This window comes from Necator americanus, chromosome IV (genome assembly GCF_031761385.1).
Source record: "Necator americanus strain Aroian chromosome IV, whole genome shotgun sequence".
Taxonomy (NCBI): domain Eukaryota; kingdom Metazoa; phylum Nematoda; class Chromadorea; order Rhabditida; family Ancylostomatidae; genus Necator; species Necator americanus.
In genome coordinates this window covers 18,935,760-18,958,287 of record NC_087374.1, presented here as the reverse complement: position 1 = coordinate 18,958,287, position 22,528 = coordinate 18,935,760, and the positions used below count along the sequence as shown (strand labels likewise).

The 22,528-nt window shown below is 43.7% G+C and overlaps 8 protein-coding genes across 9 annotated transcripts; 3 read left to right on the top strand and 5 right to left on the bottom strand.

Annotated features, from left to right (window-relative positions):
* Positions 1-1,320: 1,320 nt before the first annotated feature.
* On the bottom strand, positions 1,321-1,704 carry RB195_001872 (uncharacterized protein; the record flags this gene model as incomplete). Its single annotated transcript, XM_064198848.1, has 1 exon — positions 1,321-1,704. One exon carries the CDS (start codon positions 1,702-1,704, stop codon positions 1,321-1,323), a length of 384 nt encoding a protein of 127 aa, XP_064054729.1.
* A 465-nt stretch (positions 1,705-2,169) lies between these two features.
* On the bottom strand, positions 2,170-2,559 carry RB195_001871 (uncharacterized protein; the record flags this gene model as incomplete). Its single annotated transcript, XM_064198847.1, has 1 exon — positions 2,170-2,559. The coding sequence occupies one exon, from the start codon at positions 2,557-2,559 to the stop codon at positions 2,170-2,172; it is 390 nt and encodes a 129-aa protein (XP_064054728.1).
* A 1,074-nt stretch (positions 2,560-3,633) lies between these two features.
* Positions 3,634-3,915, bottom strand: RB195_001870 (uncharacterized protein; the record flags this gene model as incomplete). The annotated part of the gene is made up of 1 exon (XM_064198846.1): positions 3,634-3,915. One exon carries the CDS (start codon positions 3,913-3,915, stop codon positions 3,634-3,636), a length of 282 nt encoding a protein of 93 aa, XP_064054727.1.
* Positions 3,916-3,945: 30 nt separating this feature from the next.
* On the top strand, positions 3,946-4,227 carry RB195_001869 (uncharacterized protein; the record flags this gene model as incomplete). The annotated part of the gene is made up of 1 exon (XM_064198845.1): positions 3,946-4,227. One exon carries the CDS (start codon positions 3,946-3,948, stop codon positions 4,225-4,227), a length of 282 nt encoding a protein of 93 aa, XP_064054726.1.
* Positions 4,228-4,874: 647 nt separating this feature from the next.
* On the top strand, positions 4,875-6,363 carry RB195_001868 (uncharacterized protein; the record flags this gene model as incomplete). Its single annotated transcript, XM_064198844.1, has 3 exons — positions 4,875-5,015; positions 5,093-5,268; positions 6,198-6,363. 3 exons carry the CDS (start codon positions 4,875-4,877, stop codon positions 6,361-6,363), a joined length of 483 nt encoding a protein of 160 aa, XP_064054725.1.
* A 3,928-nt stretch (positions 6,364-10,291) lies between these two features.
* On the top strand, positions 10,292-13,116 carry RB195_001867 (uncharacterized protein; the record flags this gene model as incomplete). Of its 2 annotated transcripts, XM_064198843.1 has the most annotated exons (4): positions 10,292-10,416; positions 10,478-10,736; positions 10,859-11,829; positions 11,895-13,116. In XM_064198843.1, 4 exons carry the CDS (start codon positions 10,292-10,294, stop codon positions 13,114-13,116), a joined length of 2,577 nt encoding a protein of 858 aa, XP_064054723.1. The 2 variants fall into 2 exon arrangements, with proteins under 2 accessions (XP_064054723.1, XP_064054724.1); XM_064198842.1 differs by lacking the exon at positions 10,292-10,416 and having other exon boundaries at positions 10,518-10,736.
* Positions 13,117-16,392: 3,276 nt separating this feature from the next.
* On the bottom strand, positions 16,393-17,545 carry RB195_001866 (uncharacterized protein; the record flags this gene model as incomplete). Its single annotated transcript, XM_064198841.1, has 3 exons — positions 16,393-16,461; positions 16,520-16,591; positions 17,351-17,545. 3 exons carry the CDS (start codon positions 17,543-17,545, stop codon positions 16,393-16,395), a joined length of 336 nt encoding a protein of 111 aa, XP_064054722.1.
* Positions 17,546-22,131: 4,586 nt separating this feature from the next.
* RB195_001865 (uncharacterized protein) lies at positions 22,132-22,404 on the bottom strand (the record flags this gene model as incomplete). Its single annotated transcript, XM_064198840.1, has 1 exon — positions 22,132-22,404. The coding sequence occupies one exon, from the start codon at positions 22,402-22,404 to the stop codon at positions 22,132-22,134; it is 273 nt and encodes a 90-aa protein (XP_064054721.1).
* Between the last annotated feature and the right edge of the window lie 124 nt (positions 22,405-22,528).

Below are 22,528 nucleotides of genomic sequence, written 5' to 3'. Positions count from 1 at the left end.
CCCACTCTGAAGTCGCTTGCGTTGCAATACAATGTAATTTTTACGGCATTGAATCAACTTGGTGGTTTGATGCAAATCAATTACTGTAATACAATAACTGACGCGTACATTCCTGGTATTATTGGAGGTAACATCTGCTTGGAGGACACACCTCCGAGTGGGGATACTACACTGTTGAAATTTTACGGCAAATCGCGGTTATGGTTCTCTGTACATTATGCGCTATTTCTGTCGCATTGAGCTAATCAAATTATCTAAGGATAAATTAGCTAAGCACTGGAGTCGCGTATGCATCTGATTGCTATCTGCTCGTGGTGATCCTACCTTCACTAAATATGGGAGCATGGAATTTTTGGCAAAAACCACCGTTTCGTCACGCTGAACTGCCGAATACTGTCGATTGAGCGAATGAGTGAATTATTTGCAAGCCGCCCTGTCTAGGCCATCTGCATCGGAAACTACACTATCTATTGCGGTGCTGCTGAAGAGAAGATAGGTGGCTGGACGATAGCTGTGAGGAACGCCTACAACAACTTGGTGTAGGAATTTGGCTCTACTTCTTCTAGATGCTCTTTTGTACGACTGCGGGATCACTGAGGACGTAAACTCTGGATCTTAGGTGTCCGTGCACCTACGGAAACAGTATTGCCACCTTCTATGATCAACTCAATGCGTTGATGTCCAAAATGCCATGCCATTAACTGTTCATTGTCGGTATCGATGCAAATGCGAAGATGGAATTCGAACAACAATCGAATATGTAGGAAAGTGCGTAGGGTGCGCCAAATAACGGGTAACGTCTGGTCGAACTATGTGAACATCCACGTTTAAGAGGAATAATCAAGGCCATCAATATACGTGGCAAAACTCAACCTTCTTGACGAATGAAGAACGTTGTAACGAGGAACATTTTTTACTTATTTGCTTACGTACTTAGATGGCTCGTCTTCGCTGGAAGTGCGGTCCTTTCTATCCTCGTCCTTTCTACTTGCTTCATTCCCTCGCCATTGTCGTCCAAGATGTTCTCAAGTTTCGTGAGTGACGTTGACGACGTCCTTGAGCAGTATCCGGTTGAGCTCTCAGGTGGTTCATCCGTGCAGCGAACACATCATTCTATGTCGTTGGCGGCCTCGCTCGAGAGCGTTTGGCATCCCTTGGGGTCCTCTCTGGCGTTATTTTGCTCCACCTATCGTCGATTGTTCTCATAATGTGGCCTGCCCATCCTTGCTTTGGTTTCTATATACTCTGCTGGGTCGCAAAGACGGGATATTTCTCTTAAGTAGGAGCTGCGAAGACCGTGTGTGCGCTTGAGAAGAAACTTCAGAAGACATCTCTCAACGGCTCTGTGGGAAGTGTGCAGCTTTTGAACGTGACAGTGGTCTGAGCCCAAGTCTCCACTGCGTAACAGAGTGCGTAAAGAACAGTCAAGTCGAACAGATCCGCACGGAGATTTTGGTCCGTCAACTGGTCCGCAGCTTTCCTGACAGGTGCGATTGCTGCCCACGCTCTATTCGGTTCTTCCCACAAGTAACTTTCCACATTTATATAGCGTCCGGGGTATACGTATGACGAAGTTTCGACGGTCTGAGAGCCTTCAAGTTGTACTCCCCCGTCCTCGCAGTAGGCGTTCTTCATGAACAATATCTTCTTTCTGTTTATTCGCGGTCCTATTCTCTTCCCTGCTTCGTTCAATTCGTTGAGCATCGTTTTTGCTTCATCGGTACTGCACGAAAAGAGAACGATGTCGTCCGCAAAGCGAAGGTTCGAGAGGAATCTTCCATCAACACGTATGCCCCTTTCTTCTCAGGAAAGTGATTTCATTATCCATCGCAATGCAGCCGTGAACTGCTTCGGCGAGATAGTATCGCCTTGTCGTACACCCCTTCCAATGGGTATAGTGAGGGGCAGAAAAGCTGTATCTTTGTGGTGCATCGATCGTAGCAGTTGGTTAATGTCCTCACATACGAAGTGTCCACACCTTGATCGACCAGCGCTGACAGTATTGCATTCGTTTCTACGCTGTCGAAGGTTTTCTCATAGTCGACGAAGGTTAGGACAAGGAGCAGCCGATATTACCGGTAAACCTCTATGACGGTCTGGATGTGGTCCAAGCAGCTGAATCCCTGACGGAATCCAGCTTGTTCTTGAGGCTGGACTTCATCCAGCATCCTAGATATGCGCGATGACCTTGGAGAATACTTTGTATAACAGACTCAGCAAGCATATCGGACGGTAGTTGCGAAGGTCCTCTCGGTCACCTTTCTTATAGATAAAAACGGTTCGCGAGGTATTCCGCTGGTCTGAGATCCTATCTTTCTGAAGGTAGGATGACATGTGCGCTGCTAAGATTACATAAAGTGGATGGCCACCAGCCCGAAGAAAGTCTGTTAATATAAAATCAGGTCTAGGGGCTGTGTCAGGTTCAATGCTCTTGATAGCGACTCGTACTTCCGAAGGGAGAATTCGTGGTGGAGCTCCATCAGTGGGGATGGTTGGGCTTGCCACAGGGGTTGATGAACGGAAAAGGTTCAAGTAGAACCTCTCCGTAATGATTTCCATCTCACGACGAAGAGTCCCGTCTTCGCTCAGCAAGGCTCAGCAGGCGGAAAATTATATTCGCGGAGATCCCTGCCGCATTGGAGAGTCTTCCATCAACACGTATGCCCCTTTCCTCTCAAAAAAGTGATTTCATTATTCATTGCAATGAAGCCTGAACATCTCTGGCGATATACGATCGCCTTGTGGTACCCCCTTTCCAAGTGGTGTGGTGAAGGGACGGTGTAAAAACTGCATCGCACTGGTGCATTGATCGTTGTAATTACCTAATGTCCTCACATAGGAAGCGTCCACACCTTGATCGACCAGCGCTGACAGTATTGCATTCGTTTCTACGCTTTATCGTAGTCGATGAAGGTTGGAACAAGGACGGCAGTACTCCCGGCAAATGACCTATGACCCACGACACGGTCTAGATGTGGTCTGTGCAGCTGAACTCCTGACGGAGTTTAGCTTGTTCTTTAGGCTGGGCTGCATTCAGCGTTCTAGATATGCGCGTGAGAATGATTTTGGTGACTACTTCATATAAGACGCTCAACAAGTACATCGGACGGTAGTTTGGATGGTCCTCTCGGTCACCTTTCTCATGAATAAGAACGGTTCAAATCTCCACTAGTCTGGGATGCTTTCTTTCTGAAGATAGGAAGGCAAGCGCGCCCGCTAGAAATACATGAAGCGGATGGCCACCAGGTCGAAAAGTCTGCTGATATATAAAGCAAGTCCGGGGGCTGTGCCAATGATCTCGGTGCCAGATTTCATACTCTTGATAGCGACTCGTACTTATGAAAGGAGAAATCGTGGTAGAGTTTCGCTAGTGGGAATCATCGGGGTTATCACAGTAGTTGACGAAAGGAAGAGGTTCGAGTAGAACTTCTTTGTAGTGATCTCCTTCTCACGACGGGAAGAAGTGCAAGTCCCGTCTTTGCTTAGCAACCCTGCTAGAGGAGTATAATTTATGCGGAGGTCCCTGCGGCACTTTTTTAGACTTGTCCTTTTTTGGTTCTGCTTCCACAAATTTTTTCTGCCTTTATTTCAAGAGATCCTCCTGCAACGTCTTTTTGCAGCTAGTGTTCGCTACTAATCGCTCGGTGTACAATGCATTCGGATCAACCCAACAAAGTCCTTCCCCTTTCCAGCAATTCTTTCCTCGATGGTCTTTGAAATTTGATCGAAGTATGTTGCGCACGGGATTCGAGGCACATTTAGCAGAGGCTCGTAATCCTCTGAGCCGCATCTTGTAGTCAACGATTGAGTCCTCCTCGATGTGCCACTACATTGGGACAAAGACTCTTCGAGTACGTGATCGTCGTAAACAACTTTCCTCTTTCGTAGCCGATACCAGATGTTCTTTCCCATCATGTGGCTAAGCCGTATTTCTGCAGAAGGGAGATGGTGATCGGAACCACCATCTCCCTACTAAAAGAATGGCAGAACCGTGACGTCAAATGGACACCATCTCCTGTTGGTGAGTGTGTGGCCGATCTCGGTACGAGGCATGTCACCGGGCGACTCCCATGTCCACCGACGATGATCTTTCTTCATGAAATCCCGGCAATAGCAATGACAATTGCCGTTTTCATCCTCCAGCCCAAATCTTGTGATCCTCTATTCGTCTTCCGAGGCTTTCCCTGGTTTTGTGTTGAAGTTCCCGACAACGAATTTATAGAGTGACTTCTTGTTGCGGATCAATTCGTCCAGCTCCTCATTAAACGCGTCGGATACATCAGCTTCCGATGTTGGTTAGCAGCACTTGATGATGCTATTGGCTTTTTGCCGCAGAGGGCGGCGTCGGACGCACAAAAAAACCAATATTTCCTACATTGCGCGAGGAAACCTTCTCTGCACGAATGACTTGTGTACCGCGACTCATCTGTCGTACTGTGCTCCTCCATCTCTTGGTCTTTTGGTGAGCAATCACGTGGAATATGATCCGCTCTGCACGTCGAGGAAGGGAATGTAAGTCAGTGTCTGTGGACGCCGTTCTCGCATTGTAAGTACACAGTGCTCAGCGAGTCGGGCATGTGTCACCTTAGTCCAGAATCGAAGACGTGGTAAGCGACCTGAAGTTTGATCCTCTCTCAGCGGTCGCAGTCTGAGACGGGAGGACTGTGCGCAGGGTACTGAGACAGTGTATGTGTTAAAGTTGCAAGAAGACTTTTCCCAAACTAAGCACCCCCGCCGTGGCGAGCTTTACTTTCATCACAGTCGTCGCCCAACCTACATGGATCGGGGAGCCACTTTGCGACATTTCGCTAAGACGGTGGTGAATCATATCAGTGGTTTACTCTTAGCTAGGCTAGTGTTTTTGAGAAGTCGGAATGTCGGGTGTGTCGAACCTCTTCGCTAGTTTGAACGAGACCCTGCCGGATTACGTACGTCTGCTGTGCGTCGCAGTTCGACTCCCAGAGTCACCTCAACACCGCTTTGAGGCGGCAAACCATTCTGGAGAAGCGTTCCCAGTCGGATATCTGAAAATCTAGAGCTGTTTGGGACGTCTCATTCGACCCTGACACGGTCCTGCTCTTCTCACCTTCAGATTACGGTTCCACAAGAGAAACTGAGGAGCTCCTCTCCAATTGAAAATCGACATGGTATGTCTGTAAGACGAAGAATGCAGAAGGATGTTCCGCTAAATTTTTTCCCGGAACTCGAGTCTATTCATTTTGGAGTACGGACCAGGAAGAAGCTTAGCGATGCGGACTCCTTCACAAAGTGAGTCCAGGGAAAATGTCCAGGGAAACGCTTCTGATTCCAGTGCCAAAAGGAGTTTACCTCTGCATTTGCGGAAACGAAATTCACGTATAACTCAGTGTGTCCCGTCTGCAGAACTGGCGAAAGAAAAGGGTCCGTGAAGGAACTTGCGTCGCCAACTGCAAAAGACTGCGAAAACGAATAGACTTGAACAGCGAAAGAGTTTGAGAAGGTGTAGGAGGACAAGAATTTGGGAAAAGCCTTTACTTTATTGGAAAAGTAGAGCGGCAAAGTGAAAAGATATCCTCCAGTCCTCAACACGGCCAATGAAGTGGCTGTCGGTGAAGCAATCCTTCGAATTTAGAGTGATCACTTCAAGACCTTGCTGGACAGGCAAGCTCTGTCAGCACCTGAACTAGAAGGATTCGTGAGATGAGGAAAATCGTCTGTTCACTATGAATTAACGAAAGTATGCCTGAATCGAGAAGGCACGCCCTCATAATTCCCCTAAAACAACCTATCCGTCACGGACCTTAGGTATTATCGAGGAATCTCATTGTTGCGTGTTATGTAAGGTTTTGGTGCAGATAATCCTGCGCCGACTTGTTAAACACTGCTTAGAAACAGCGGGTTACGAGCAAGCTGGCTTTCGTACTGGTCAATATACGATTGAACAGGTGTACATCGCTAAGAGAGTGATCGAGATCTGGCAGTGGTATTCAAAGCCAATGCAATTACCCTTTGTGCACTTTGAAGCCGCTACACGCTCTGCGCCGACAGAGTACCAGAATAGTTCGTTCGCTTCGTTGGTGACATGAGTTAATGAACAACAGCTACAGTTCGAACACCATCTGGATGCACAATACCGTCTGAAGTGCAGCTGAACTATGACAACGGGCAGTGGGTGGACCCTTCCTGTTCAACTTCGCTATCGATGTCATTATGCGAAGAGCAGTCGATCAGTGTCCAGCTGACATCGTCTTAGCACCGTTAGGGTACCCTTTGACCGATCTAGAGTACGCCGACGATGTTGTTATATTCGCGGAAAGCAGCGTGATACTTCAACATGTTGTTGACTTTGTAGCGAAGCTAGCTGCACCCTATGTCTACGCCTAATAAATGAAACCAGATGTGGATCTCTTTGGGACCTCGAACGGGAATCAGGGTGGATGGACAACCGATAGAACTTGTTGATGAGTTTTGCTATCTGGGCCGCACTCTGAAAAACAACGCCAGCTGCGAGGAGGATCTTAAGCAAAGATGCGCTAAGGCCATTTCTGCATTTAACTCCTTAACGAAATGCCTGTGGTCAATCTCATCACCAACGAAGTCAAGCGAGTCTACCCATACGCAATCCACCCCATCATGATGTACATATCGGAGACTTGGGCAGCACCGCCTGCGGTGATGGAAGGGCTTAATTGCAGGAAAGAAAGCTGTTCAGACAGTTGCTTGGCTAATTCTGGCCTAGGATATGCCACAATAAAAACCTTTACGCGGAAATATGCCGGCAGAGTGGGAGATATCAACACCTTGCACCCCCATCAAAATTGACTACAGAAAATCGTCTTCGCTTCTTTGGCCATATATTAAGGAAACCAAAAGATCTCCTTGTCGAATGAGTTTTGGGGAGTTTGTCCTGTTCAAGCCTAACCGAAAACGGAAGGTTTGGATTGTGCAAACTCTCGAAGATCGAGAATCGTGAGCAGAGCTGTGTTCGACGACGACACACCTCAGCGAAGTTGCGGGCAATCGCGTCAGGCGATAATATCCGCCCCTGATATATCGCATAATATCAAGTAAGCCGAGTTAACCACTTTATTTCGTTGGATGAAGTATGTCACCAATTAATCCGTCACTTGTCAAATTCTCGTCCGTAATTGGCTTTCTATTCGTATGAACGTACAAGCACAAGCTGCTATCTGCTTTTTTTCTAGCAAACAACTTTTTTTAAAGCTGCTACGAACACTCATAATACTACAAGTTATATTTGTCTATCTACTACAAGTTATGATTATGTAAATTCAATATATCTATATCTATTATTATCTGCATATTGGATGACGAAAGCTGTTTTACTATTTAATCATACATGAAGGTGTAGATGTGTGCCTTCGAAGTCGAAAGTGTTTCGAAAAATACTTCTTTCTCATTATCTTTCAAATTTTTCCAAATTTGTATTTGTTCCTTTTTCGCTTCATTTCATTGCTGCACACGTGTCTACTCGTATTTCTCGACAAGTTTTCTCAGCGTGCTTATACTCTTTGTTTTGAGGAACCAAAAGGACGACCCGAAAAATGAAGGTTTCCATGCCGTTTCAGGAAAAAAAATTTAGGCGGGAACAGTTCGAGCATTGCTGTCTATCCAATTTTATTCCAGAAAAAAAAGGAAAAGTTTATTGCTACGATTTTTCGTTTAACCTGTCCTTACGGCACTGCAATTTATATGTGATATTATGCTCCGCTGCACTGCACTGCCATGGTCTTAATTTTCCTCTAAAATTTCGTTTCCACCTTTCTATGATCTAGTTCTTCTGTTTGAATGCCTTCAGCTAGACTTTTCTTAGATTTACAATTCTTTCTTTAGCAAAATACACACGAAAATCATGAGGGAGCAAGCAAGAAATAAAAGCATGCGAAAGAAAAGCACAGTATCGAAGCTTGAAAGCTAGCAGTTTTTGATTCTCCCCGCAATTCCGCAAATAAAGAATCATTTCCTAATCGTTAATGTCGCGCCGCATATCGAGATGTTTCCACAGGAAGCAACTACTTATCTGTATTTCCTCCTATCAAAGTATTCAGTCATCAAAAATCAAATAACGATACGCAAACGTCGAAAAACCAGATATTTCACATGAAATATTTGCAATTTTTACATTAAAAAACAATTTTCGGAGGCATATGGTGAACCTTTTTGTTGAGTTATTTGTGTATATATGTGTATTGTAAAAATCTTCGATAGGTTGTGATCTTCTATTTCCAAATGGTTCATGGATTAGAAGAATGGGATATGAAACTAAAACAGCATAGATGGGATGGTTTTTGAGCTTATGTTTTCAGACGCGTGGAACAGCATCTGCCAGGTGACTGGACAAAAAGTTTCATTTCTAGTTTGTCCTTGATCTTTAATCTCTATTACTGTGTTTTGCGTAAAATTTTAAAACCCATGGGCAGGTTGCAAACCTCTAGTCGCATGAGTTTCTGGGAGAACTTCCGTTCTCCCGGGGGGAAAATTTGGGGTTTTTTTTTTGGGGGGAACCCAAAAAACCCCCCCTCCCCCCCCCCAACCCTTTTTGGGGGGGCTTGGGGGGGGCAAGGGGGGGGAAAAAAAAATTTTCTCAGTCAGAAACAGGGAGTTCATCCCTTGAATACTGAGTTTCCGCACTGGGAGAACTTCCGTTCTCCGGCATGTTGAAATACAGTGTTTAATTGATTTTCTTGAGCTGTGTTGTTTGAGCTTATTTTTTTTTGAAAAATCAAAGGCATTAGTGATTTATCCTCTCAAGCGCTTCATCACCCTACAGAAAGCAGGCAGGCGGAACTCCAAACAGCAACACAGTGGCTAGTGCTTACCTCATTAGCTAGGCCTGGTAACGCAACAGACCACCATGTACCACAACTACGAGTCACAAGGGTTTGATTAGATACTACTAACTAGAGGCAGTAAAACGCAGGGTTATGGGCCTTTTCTCGCAACAAAGTTAACACAATAACGAGATATTTTAGCGGGAGCAACAATCGCATGTTTCCCCATCTACCTATGTTTGCTCAACCATCCGCGCGAAACAGGTTCGCTTACGGCGGAGAAGAAGGCAGAAGATCTGTGCGTGTTTCCAGCATAGGAAATCCTTCGCACAGCGTTGCGATCACCGCCTTTCCAGCGCGTTCAGGAGTTGAGAAACATTTTTGTTGTTTCCAGACAATTCTAGTACCAATATGTCAACCCGGAGGTATGAAGGGCTTGGTTGGCACAAAGGCGGTCTCCAACCGTGCAATTAAATAAATATAACAAAAATGTTTCTCAACTCCTGAACGCGCTGGAAAGGCGGTGATCGCAACGCTGTGCGAAGGATTTCCTATGCTGGAAACACGCACAGATCTTCTGCCTTCTTCTCCGCCGTAAGCGAACCTGTTTCGCGGTTGTGCGAGCAAACATAGGTAGATGCGGAAACATGCGATTGTTGCTCCCGCTAAAATATCTCGTTATTGTGTCAACTTTGTTGCGAGAAAAGGCCCATAACCCTGCGTTTTACTGCCTCTAGTTAGTAGTATCTAATCAAACCCTTGTGACTCGTAGTTGTGGTACATGGTGGTCTGTTGCGTTACCAGGCCTAGCTAATGAGGTAAGCACTAGCCACTGTGTTGCTGTTTGAGTTTGCCTACCGGCTTTCTGTAGGGTGATGAAGCGCTTGAGAGGATAAATCACTAATGCCTTTGATTTTTTCCCAGGCTCTGACAAAGACGATAACGCCGAAACGTTAGCTGTTGTTTAATAAAGAAGATCAATACCAACCTTGGCTACAGCTCAAGAAAATCAACTAAACACTGTATTTCAACATGCCCACGGATTTCCCTCACTAGAGGGATCACAGCCGGTTAGTCGCGAGGCTACGTGGCGCGTCCCCGAGTGGCGGATAGGGGGCTAATCGCGGACCAAAAGCGACTTTGTGCGTGCCCAGAGACGCAGGTGGATTCAAGGGATGAACTCCCTGTTTCTGCTGAGCCAGGACTGACTCATAACATCCTTGTATCCCGCACGTCGGTCCGGCCAGAAGCCTGCAATCAAGTGACTGGGAGGTGCAAGGGAGGCTGTTTGGAGTCGCCTCCAACAAATAAGCTCCACATGTCCACTCCGGGAGAACGGAAGTTCTCCCAGAAACTCATGCGACTAGAGGTTTGCAACCTGCCCATGGGTTTTAAAATTTTACGCAAAACACAGTAGTAAAAAAGAGTCTCCTGATTCCGGAGGAAAGCCTGGTACGATAGCGCCAGGTGGGACGGGGTTGCAGGAGTCATGTAGGCTACCGAAACGGAAAAGGGCTAGGATGGCGATCTGTACTTATAACGCACGTACGCTTGCATCGGAAGCGGCCATCGAAGATCTGATGATGCAAGACAAGAAGATCAAGTACGACGTCTTCGGACTGACCGATACGAGACGAGAGACGACGTCACCCTCTCAACGCCATATATGAAACTGGAGAAGAACTGTTCTTAGGAACATGCGACAGTAGAGGTGTTGGTGGAGCTGGCGTTCTCGTCAACACGAGTATGGCAAAGAACATCGACTCTTTCGAACTCACGACCCGAATCGAACGTCTGCGAATGGGAAGATGTGGTCCAACACCAGCTTTGACTATCTTCGTCGCTTACGCTCCAACATCAAGCTACGAGGAAGAAGAAGTCGAAGCTTTCTATATGGGCCTAAAGAAATTCTACCGAGAAGATCATGCCTTCTACAAGGCCATAATTGGCGATTTCAACGCCAAAGTTGGCCCAAGAAGAAGGAACTTCACATCGGGACCCATGGCCTACAATGGAATGACCAGGGCTAGAGGCTCTTCGAGTTCATCATGACGACTAATACCATCCATGGGAACTCGCAATTCCAGAAGCCCTCCTCTCTACGCTGGACGTGGGAGTCACCCGGTGGAGGGTACCGTAATGAAATAGACCACATCATCGTCAATAAAAAGTTCTGCCTGACGGATGTCGTTGTTGTACCAAAGTTCTATACGGGATCGGACCATCGCCTCCTCCGAGGAAAATTTCCCTTCACAAGGAGAGCAGAGAAAGCCGCCAAGTTCAGAGAGAGAAATCCCAGGACTACCATCAACTGGGATCTCTTCGCTACGCCAGCCGGCTTTTGGGAAGATTCCGCAATGGACAACATCGACGAGGAATATGACCGGCTTGTCGAACACCTTCACGACTGCGCGAAGAAGGCTGAGAGTTTTAAAATCACCAAGAGACGCCTGTCTCTTGAAACTCTTGAGCTCATACGCCAGCGTGGAGCAGCACGAGCCGCAGGGAACCAAGAACTCACGTCCGAGCTCGCAAGGCTTTGCAGAGAGGCGATAAAGGAAGACCTTAAAGAGAGAAGAGCAGAAGTGCTGGCTGAAGCTGCAGAGGCGGGAAAAAACATCCGCTATGCCTGTCGAGACTTCGCCAGTCGCAAGATGAGGATGACTGCTCTCCTGAACCCAAAGGGAACAGCCATTGCATCGAGAAGGGGGATGGAGAAAATCATCTTCGACTTCTACTCTGATCTCTTCGACAGCCATGTCCACTTGCTTCCTCACCACCTGAGGGAAGATGGACAAGTCATTCCAGAGGTTCTCCCGTCCGAAATACGACATGCTATCATGTCGGCGAGAAATCGTACGGCACCCGGTCCCGACAGAATAAGACCAGAACACCTGAAGAGCCTTCCGCCAGTACTCATCGACACCCTGGCGAGGCTCTTTATACGTTATCTGTTGGAATGCAAGGTTCCTAAACAGTGGAAAACCAGCAAGACCGTGTTTTTGTATAAAAAGGGAGATCCACATGACATTGGCAACTATTGTCCAACCTGCTTACTGTCCGTCATCTACAAGCTCTTTACAAGAGCGATCCTTAATAGAACTGAAAATGTCTTGGATGAAGGACAGCCATGCAAGCAGGATTTCGAAAAAGATTCAGCACGATTGACCACATTTACACTGTTTCGAAACTCATCGAGGTATCACGAGAGTACAAGATGCCGCTCTGTCTCACCTTCATCGACTTGAAGAAGGCCTTCGACTCAGTTGAGACGGAAGCGGTCGTGGAAGCCTTGGACAACCAAGGCGTCCCTACTCAGTACATAAAGGTACTTCGAGAGTTGTACGGTAACTTCATGATCGGAATTTCGCCATTCTACAAGAACATTATCATTGACGTGAAGAAGGTGGTCCGACAGGGTGATACAATTTCACCCAAAATATTTACAGCCACCCTCGAGAACGCATTGCGAAAGTTGGAATGGGACGACATGGGAGTGAAGGTTGATGGTCGGCAGCTACACCATTTGCGCTTTGCTGATGACATCGTACTGATAACACCTAGCATCAGCCAAGCGGAACGAATGCTGACCGAAACATGTGGATGCATCGGTCTTCAGCTGAATCTACAAAAGACGATGTTCATGCAGAACGGATGGATCTCGGATGCCCCATTCACGCTCAACGGAACGAACACATCCGAATGCACCAGCTACGTTTATCTGGGTCGGGAACTGAACATGATGAACGACCTGACCTCCGAGCTGGGCAGGAGGAGACGAGCGGCTTGGGGAGCGTACAAGAGCATCGAGGATGTAGTGAAGAAGACCAGGAACACCCATCTCCGTGCTCACATCTTCAACACCACCGTACTTCCTGCTTTGACCTATGCTTCGGAAACTTGGGCATTTCGCAAGCAGGAAGAAAACGCGGTGAGCATCATTGAAGGCGCAATTGAGAGAGTGAAGCTAGGAGTATTCCGTTTCATGCAAGCGAGAGACGGGATTCGAAGTTCTCTTCTACGTCAGCGATCGAAGATTAGAGACGCCGTCGCGTTTGCCAAGGAAAGTAAAATAACATGGGCCGGACACGTGATGCGCTTTAATGACAACCGTTCGACCAGAGCCGTGAGTGACTGGGTTCCCCGCGATATTAAGCGCACTACAGGAAGACCACCGACCCGATGGTCAGATTTCTTCACGAAGTCCTTCAAAGAAAAATATGATGCTCTTCGTGTCCCACGCGAAAGGAGGAACCACTGGGCTACTCTGGCACGCGATCTGGACAAATGGAAGAATTACTGGCGCCCGCTCGACCAGTTCGAAGATCAACGGGAGTCAAGGTGATCAAGGTGATTTCAACATGCCAAGATTCAAATACAGTCGAACATTGGCAATACTAATCATTTCCTCCAAAAGAAAATACTCCTCTCGGAGTAACAGATACACGTTGGAAACTCAATCTGATGCTGCGTTTCCCTTTAAAGCAGTTTTCAAGTCAGAAAGAAAATTAAAAAAAAAAAAATATTTATTTTTTTTTTGGGGGGTTGGTTAAAAAAAAAAAAAAAAAAAAAAAACCAAACTTTTTCTTTTTTTCTTTTTTCCTCCCAAACCCCCAAAAAAAAAATAAAAAAAAAAAAAAAAAAAAAAAAAAAAAAAAAAAAAAAAAAAAAAAAAAAAAAAAAAAAAAAAAAAAAAAAAAAAAAAAAAAAAAAAAAAAAAAAAAAAAAAAAAAAAAAAATATTTTTTTAAAAAAAAAAAAAAATATAAAAAAATTTTTTTTTTTTTTTTTTTTTTTTTTTTTTTTTTTTTTTTTTTTTTTTTTTTTTGTACTAGCACTATAGATACACTAGTTGCTAGAATATTACCTAGCTTGCTTTGGTAGACTATTCGCCACATACATCTGTCAGTCAAATGTCAGCAATTTGTCGGAGCATTATACCTGCCATTACCGCCTTTTGATGTTTTCCTCACTTGAGACTAGGAGGGATATCTCATTTTTTCGTTATGGCACGGTGCTGTTTACTCTTTTGTGTTATTTATTTACTAATCCTTTTGAGAACACACTCGCTTTTGTCACTCGAAATTTTCGAGAAGAGAAAAAGAAGACATTTATCGATGCAATGGGTGTCGATTACATTTTTCTTGTAGAAGTAGTTATTGTTTTTGGCGCCTAAGCAGACATCGTGCGACTCTGCTAAGCCGCGATATATGCTATCCTTACAGAAATCCGGTGCTCAGTCGCATTAAACGTAGCCACTCAAAACGTATCCGTGCCCCTTTTCAGAGATACTGACTGCAGTGGGAATTTGTCTCCCTTTTTTTGATGCTGAAAATTGCAAAATGTGTTTTGAGGCGAGTTAACAGCAGTTCCTTCTGCTTTTCTTACTGCACTCACATTAACGCGAATGAGGCGGAAATTGTCGAAAGCGCTTCTTGCGCATCTGACACTTTTCTCAATGATCCCAATAAACGAAAAACACCAACAGTTTTTTCTAAATACTATATAATGTTGTATAGGGTGAGAACTCCTCTATTAGATGATCTAGAGCACTTTGCCCATACCTCTAGTTTCTATGCTCATTTTTATGTTTGAGAAAATCGCCCAAGGTTTATTTTTGAACCCAACTCGTACTTTGGAAAGTCTTTGAAGCATAGCTTGTTTTCTAATGAAAAGGAAAGTGCTGGGTGTCTAGGACTTTCGCCGAGAAACCCAGAAATATAAGAACTTTTGCAAAAACCCAATCACTTCGTCGTTGGAGTGGCTAATTCACCTAGATGAGGTGGCTGTCGTATCTCAATTGGCGCCGCCTTTGATGAGTCCTTATCAAGCATTTACGATACTTACAATTTGCTAGCATTCAAAGATTAAGAACACAGCTAAGCCAGTAGTTCTTACGAACAATTAACGTCTCATACTGGATGAAAACTCGTCCATTCCGTTCAGTGATCGTCGAGCAATAAGCTTAAAACCAAAGGATTCCTTCCTCACTCCCTTTCACGGCAAACAATCGTCGAGAAAGAGAACCGCTTACAACGCTGTCAATCGGACACAAATTAGCAGCGGCAGCGCTCTGGCTGCTTTTTCCGTCCCAAGGATTTGGGATCTTTTTGTGACGGATCACTTCCTCGCTGGTGTCGTGCAGCTCGATGAGTTGCGTTGTCGATCCATGCACTGCATTTCGCTCGCGTTTATTTTAAGAACACTTGCTTCTTCAGTCATTTCGTTGTGGCCTGCACGGCCACTTTGTGATTATTCCGATTATGACGCGCCAACCGAAGCTCTTTAAGCGGCCGAGTTTAATCCTCTTTCAATTTTCAGAAATGTATGTGCTTGCATTGTTGTCAAAGTGTTAATGTGTCACGGAAAAGATCAACTAGAAATGGTGATCCGTTTCGCATCCGATTCAGTAGTTTCCAGTTCGTTCATTATTGGAGGTTAAGGGTCCATTTCCAGTTTCTTTGCTTACTTCTTACTTTTGAGATGATAGTTTTGATTACTTTTAAGAAGTCTGAGAAGATCCCGATGTTCGTAGAGGATACTGCTGGAGCAGTTGTGATGACAATTAAGAATTGCATGCACTTTCCTTTCAAAAAGACGATGAATGCAAATTTTAGGGAAATTTAAAGTTAGCGACAGAACAAATGCAGCAAGAATGAAGAATGCTTTTTATTTTTTACAACCGTTTTGTCAAATTTTCAATCCAAAAAAAAAGAATCACCCATTACCAAAATTAAGGAGGTTAGTAGCTATTTTGCTATTCGGCCCTCACTCTGTGCTCTTACTCTTTTTCAAACTATTCGGTCACTCGGCAACAACATACGGTGAAAAAAAAAACCTTTGGAGGGTTGTCCGGGGAAATCAGTTATTAATGTCCAGTAGTTGGTTGATTTATAGAAATGTTTTAAACAGAGAAGAGACGAAGAGAGAAGAACGAAGAAAAAATTGCAAAATTTCAGGAAAATAAGTACGTTTACAAATTCATATATAGGTTCGGAACGTAACAGAGAAATCATTTTAGCCAACGAAGCAACTCTTTACATAATTATGGTGTGTAATGTAATGTATAGTGGAATTAATTGAAGAAGTGACAACACAAAGTCAAGCTCACAACAAGGGCGTCTACTAAGAGAAAAACAGTGGTTTACTATCCACGAAATTCGCGTATCTTGCATCACTTTAATTCGCTTCCTTTTCTCGTCGGGGATACAGATGCCACTGATTTCTAGCTTCGCCCTGGAGCTTTTTCGCGGTTCTATTTTGCTCTTTACAAAATACTCTCGGAACTTTGGCTACCACTGAGCGAACCAACATTGGAATTTCTTTGAGCACCCCGTTCAGGGTGCTCCTCAAAGGTGCATTTGTCTGATTGTGCGGAAATTACTGTAACCAAGGAGAGTATGGATGCTAAACAGGAGATTGAAGCTTTAACAATTTTCCAGGTAGAAGGCTAAAATGTGTCAGAGTAGTTTTTACTTCTCTTCAACTACCGTAAATAAATGCCTCAACCACAAGTTTTTACGATTTCGTTAACCGTCCCTATTCTACCACAAATTCCATATCTTCAAGATTGATGCATTTGCAAATGCTTCTCATAAATAAGCGACTACACAAGTCACAAGTCAATCAACGAGCACTTTTTTCATTTGTTCGTCGAGATTTTGGTTTTTTTCGGATGTACCTGTCACAACCTTAAACCAAGGTACTCGTTCACTGAACTCAGTTATCAAGGAAAATTTAGCTGTTTACTTCTAGAGAGACAGTCAGATTAACCATGATTAGTGTTTTCGCTTCAGCAGTTGAGATGTCAGCTATTATCATCTGAATAAAAACAAGGGTATTGATTTTAGAGCAAATGAAGCCCACTGTCCAATCCCCATTCCCCCTAACCCCTACTGTAGATGTAATTTCATGACGCATACATGGAATTGTTTTTTTTTAATTTCAAATAAACAAGTAAATAGCTATCCGAATACAGGTATTCAAAGGATTCTGAGTTGGTGTTGGAAGCGTTGGCATATCCTGCAGGGATTTTTCCAGCGCTAAGCAGTTGTCTTTTAGCCCTTAAAGGCATCACCCCACGAATCTGAGGTGGTGCAGATTTCAGGTGGAGTATTCGTATACAGGATGGGAGACTACGGAGAGGGGGGTGATTCCGTCCATTTCTTGCTAATTGCCAGAAAAAAAACGGCCCGGAAGATGCGGCGCCGCACAAGACTGGCGCGCTCCAATCGAACCTCTTGTACAAAATGGTGCGCCAAAACGAATGAAGCCGTATCTTCCGGGCCGTTTTTTACGGCAATTAGGAAGAAATGGACGGAATCACCCCTCTCCGTAGTCTCCCATCCTGTATACGAATACTCCACCTGAAATCTGCACCACCTCAGATTCGTAGGGTGATGCCTTTAATGTTTAAAATTGCAATTCTTTTGCTGAAAGCCGATTTATAGTGTTGTCTATCTATGAAACATAGGTCAAGAAGAAGGTATACCCTGAGGTTAACTGATTATTCTCGATAAATGTGAGTGCCTCGAAATGATGGAGAAGATCCTACAAGGGACTGCAAAGCATTTTACTCACTACTGCTATGCGTGGAATGGGACTTGCATATGTATAGACCGCCGAAGCTTCTTCTTCAGCGTTTGTCGCGTTTAGCAAAGAGGTCCGCTTTTGCGGTTGGACGACTCCGCCCGCTCGATCGTGCGCTCGAGCATGGTCGATGCTACCCAGCTTCTTGTCAGCGTGAATCGTGAAGAGGCCAGTGGCCGAGTGCATCAGTCTGGTTGAATGAAGTCAAAAGAAATTGAGGATGTTAAGTGTTTTCACATTTCTTCAAAGAGCAGTGTGATTCCGCTGAATTATCGAGAACCAATTACTGGAGCAGTGATGTTTAGTGAAACATTCTAAGATGTTTTGATAATCGCTAGCAAACGGACTGTCTATCATGTGCTAACTTTTCTGTTTATGCGCATCTTATACAACACATCAAAGCACGTCATTCGAGACGTACTTATGGACCATCTGTCAAGCACAACTATTTCTTTTTCCTACTCACGAACATTGAGCATGGAACACCAGTTGAGTGTAAACTGAAACAAGTTCATTTATTTTTCCACATATGTACTTGCTTCTTTATTTCTTAGAATTTTCTTTAATGATGTGCCATAGAAGGGAAATCGAGAGTTGAGGTAATGTGAGGAACAAAGGAGCATCAACGAACAACTAAAACTATTGCTTTTATAGGAAGATAAGGGAATTAGAGAAAGATGCCACAGCATTAGTTTTTTTTTATAATATTTTTCAAATTATTCTATCCCTTTGCCCGTCCATTTATTGCAGTATACTCATCCATTCATTCATTCATCCATTCATTCATTCATTTATTTATTCATTCATTCATTCATTCATTCATTCATTCATTCATTCATCCATCCATTCATTCATCCATCCATTCATTCATCCATTCATTCATTCATTCATTCATGCATTCATGCATTCGTTCGTCCATTCGTGGATTTCATTATTATTCAAGTTAAATCAATTATTCTCCTGTCGTGTTCTGTTCATTTATTCACTTTACAGTAGACTTTAATCTATGAAACTTTTTCTTTGGTATGGCTAAGCAGTCATAGATTCATTATGCTTTGCAACTCTCTCCATCACATCCACTATCTCGATTATTCAAGAATATCTTTGCAAATTTTTGAAAATGTCCTCCATATTGTTGTTACCTCTATTTCTTCTTCGTTCCAAAAATAAATTTCACTTGCAAAAAGGAGCCGGTGTTCCGTTACTTTTTTCAGACTGATTTAGCACGTTTAGGAAAATCGAAATTGTATTTCTCGCTTTGGGCAGCATGTTTTTCCGTGCGCGATTTCATTTACGCCTTCAGTTTGGCTTCTTCTTTGACGACGGATCCGTTGATGATGTCGTTTGCTCCGTTTCGCTTTTCTCGTCGTCACAGTTGTTTCCTTCTATAATCTGACTACCGTATTCTCCCAATGTTTGTAATGCAACGAATTAGCTTCCGATCTGCCACAAATTTTGTTCCTGTCATTTTTATGTTTGTTTACTCAACAGTATTTTCGTTATAAACTTAATGGCCTAAAGCACCGAAAACACTTTCATGGATGCATTTGTGTGCGGTTGCACACAAGCTTTTGCAGCCGTTAATTGCCACCATTTCACGCTTGGCAAGCAATAGTTTTGCGGATACATTTATTGAACTGGATGCTGAATATACGGGGGTTGACTAGAAAGCGTTTTTAGTTGAGAGGGGCATGGGATGGATGGAGTCTGCTAGAAGTTCTCTATTGAAAACGAGGATTCTCGAGCTTAGGGACAACGCATAGGATGTGATTTAAGAGATTTTCGTTGTATAGTGGTAGATGTGTGAATATACTCATACGTTATCCCTTGAACATTGAAATTTAAAAAATAACCCCGACAAAGAGTTAGCTAAGTGAGAAATAACAGCACCTTTTTACAGTTACATATTTTCGACCACTTGCGTGAAATTAAAAGAGTTTTCGTCTTAGGGAGGACATATCACGTGTTTATACTCGTTCATCGCCTAGCAGCTGTCGCTACACTGAGTTAAAAACTCTTATCTGCTCCCGTTCTGTTGCGCGCGTGAGTATGGAAATTCTGCTCGAAAATTCGTTTGGAAGACATCCCCAAATCACCGGTTTATGTTTATTTATATATTTTTCGAACATTGGAGCGAAAGTTCCCAGAAATTTTCACATCACTATTTCTTTTGTGGCTGTGCTTCTCATGTTCCTTTGAAAAAAAAATGCTTTTCAGAGCTCAAGCTTGTCTACTGAATTTAAAACAAAAAGAGGAATCAGCTGATAAACTGATTTATCTCAAGCAGGATGTGTAAACATAATATTTCCATGATAACACCAACGTTCCTCTGCTGCTAAGAATTTTTCGAGCACCTATTCAGTGATTGCTTTATGAAATAATCAGCTGTCAATTAGTTGCTCCGGATGATGAAAACCTATAGGGAAATGGTTGCCACGGTGAGTTCTCATGAAGCTCCTTTTTCAATGAGGTGAAGAGGGAGAGGCCCGTCTGTTCTGTTCCCATACTGTTAGCTCTGTGAGGCTGCTTTTGTTTCACTCGTTTCTGTGCTCTGTTGGGCGGACCCTGGACTGGACACAGAAGTGTTTTGTAACGTGAACAGATTCCTTTATTGATGAGCGATTGCTATTATGAGTTATTATGGTGCCAGTTTTCTGTATCTCTGGTATAACAGTACCTCTTCTGATTCAACGGATAAGCCAACTCACGAATTCCACTGTTGTTTCCGCTTCCGAGCTCTGGTTTCCAACAAATGGAAACATCGCAATCGCTAGAAATGATTTTGAGTTTTTCGAAGGAGATCGGACGCGTTCTCTGTTGAGGAACAACGAGTGCTCCTACAATCTTGGCTTTACAAACGTGGAAAGAGAGCGATGATGGAAAGACAATCTGTTTTTGCTCCTGCACTTTGAAACAAGTGACTAACTTTGTGGTCACCTGCATCTCCCAAATACTTAGAACGCTCCAATAATTTTGTATTTATATATTGCATTTGTATATTCATTTAATTTTGTATTTTGCATCGCATTTATTTCGCTGAAACTACCTGAGCATCATTTTCTTCCCGCTAGAATTTTTTTTGTTCTAATTCTTTTTGTTCTACGGGATGTTTTCCTGCATGATTGAATTCATCTATGGTACTCTAAATTCGTCTGAAATGATGACTACATTTCTTCGAAAATTTATTAGTATTTCCAATTAGATTATAATTTTCCTACTTAATATGTCCTAGAACAGTAGGTACCGCCTCCATTGCCTATCTTCATATATTTATGGGACTGGAGCATAGAATTTATAGTGGATCTTTTTAGATGCTCGTTAAGCATCTAAAGAAGTGTTGCTGTGTGTGGAGATGAGACTAGGATAGATTCGTAAATTCTGATGAAGAAATAAATAAATAAGTAAATAAATAATAAGCAATAGTATTTATAAAATAGTAGTAAATATGTATGGCATGATAAAGTATAAAATGCAAAAATTATAGACCATAATATACATAATAGACCATAATGATATACACATAGTATATATGTATTCGTTGCCTGCTACTGTGTTCTGCTGTGGTTTTGTCTCCTTCCACAAATTATGTCCTCATTCGGTGAGAGGGCAAGAAATTACATTCTTTTTCTTTTTTCCTAACGTTTCACGAACTCCGCTGTTTCGTTGGAATTTAGCGAGAATTTCAGAAAGAAACCAGATGGAAATATCTACGGTCTAAGTGGAAAACACACATGTATATCCTACACTTCTCAGATCCAGCTCATTTCGACTACAGTTTCGAGGATCCTTCCCAAAAGAACATTGTGAGATATGTATGTGAGATACTGCAAAAAAAAACTCAACAGTGATCAGTTTGAGACATGGAATTTGCTGTGCAACTTTCCAGTGCGGGTGATGGATAACGGAAAAAGTGCACAGCGTCGATCTATTCCTTCGCGATGCTCCTACTCGTTCGACTTCAATTCAGGATCGTTTGAAGTCGTTTTCCAAAAAGAAACTCATGCGTAGCCTATACAAAGACTTGCGGACAGAGATCGATGAATCAGGGCGGTGTTTCTACCGTTTCAGACAAGTCCGGTACCAGTTTATGGGTGTTCGGAATTCAAGAAGTAAGAAGCGGAAGTCGTAACGTCAGTTGTGGAAGCATAACTTGTTAGATGCACTTTCTACGTGATTTTGGACAGCCCCATACAAGTGCAGGTGCTGCTTGGTTTCATACCTTGAAGCGTCCAAACTTGTCATGCATGATTGTGGTTGCTGCGTTCGATGAATGCAGCTTCTGTGGAGAAAAGCTTACAGGAAAAAAGAGTGACCATGAACAATACTAAAAAGAGAAATAAATTTGTGTTTGAAATACAAATTTGATGGCTCGTTTAATAAAAATGTTACAGAAATATGCAGAAGAAATTTGCTCTAAAACAACATTTGTACATAGTTATAAGTGTGTTTTCTTTTACTTACTTAGATACTTAGATGGCCCATCGTCACTGGACGTGCGGGCTCCAGCATCTCTTCTGCTCGTTTCGTTTCCTCGCCATTGTCAACCAAGATGTTCTCAGGTTTCTTGAGTGACGTTGACGTGGTCCTTGAGTCGTATTCAGCTGAGCCCTCATCTGGTCCATCCGTGTAGCGAACGCGTCACCCCATCTCGTTGACGGCCCCCCTCGAAGGCGTTTAGCATCTCTTGGGATCCACTCTAGCATTCTTTTAGTCCATCTATCGCCGACTCTTCTCATAATGTGGCCGGCCCATCTATGTTTCGCTATCGATATTTATTCCGCTGGGTCGCGAAGACGGGACATTCCTCTTAAGTCGGAGCTACGAAAACCGGCTAGGTGTTGTGTGCGCCGGTTAAACTTCAGGAGACATCTCTCAAGGGCTCTGTGGGTAGTAAGTAGCTTCCTTGACGTGGCCGCGGTGTCTGCCCACGTCTCCGCTGCGTAACAGAGCGCTGGAAGGACTGTCGAGTCGAACAGATGGGCACGAAGATCTTGGTCTCCGTCAGTTGATCCGTAGCTTCCCTGACGGCTGTGAATGCTGCCCATGCTGCTCTCATTCTTCTATTTAGTTCTTCCATCAAGTCGTTTTCCATGTCCATAAAACATCCGAGATATACGACGATGTTTCTGCGATTTGGGAGTCTTCAAGTTGAACTCCTCCGTCCTCGCA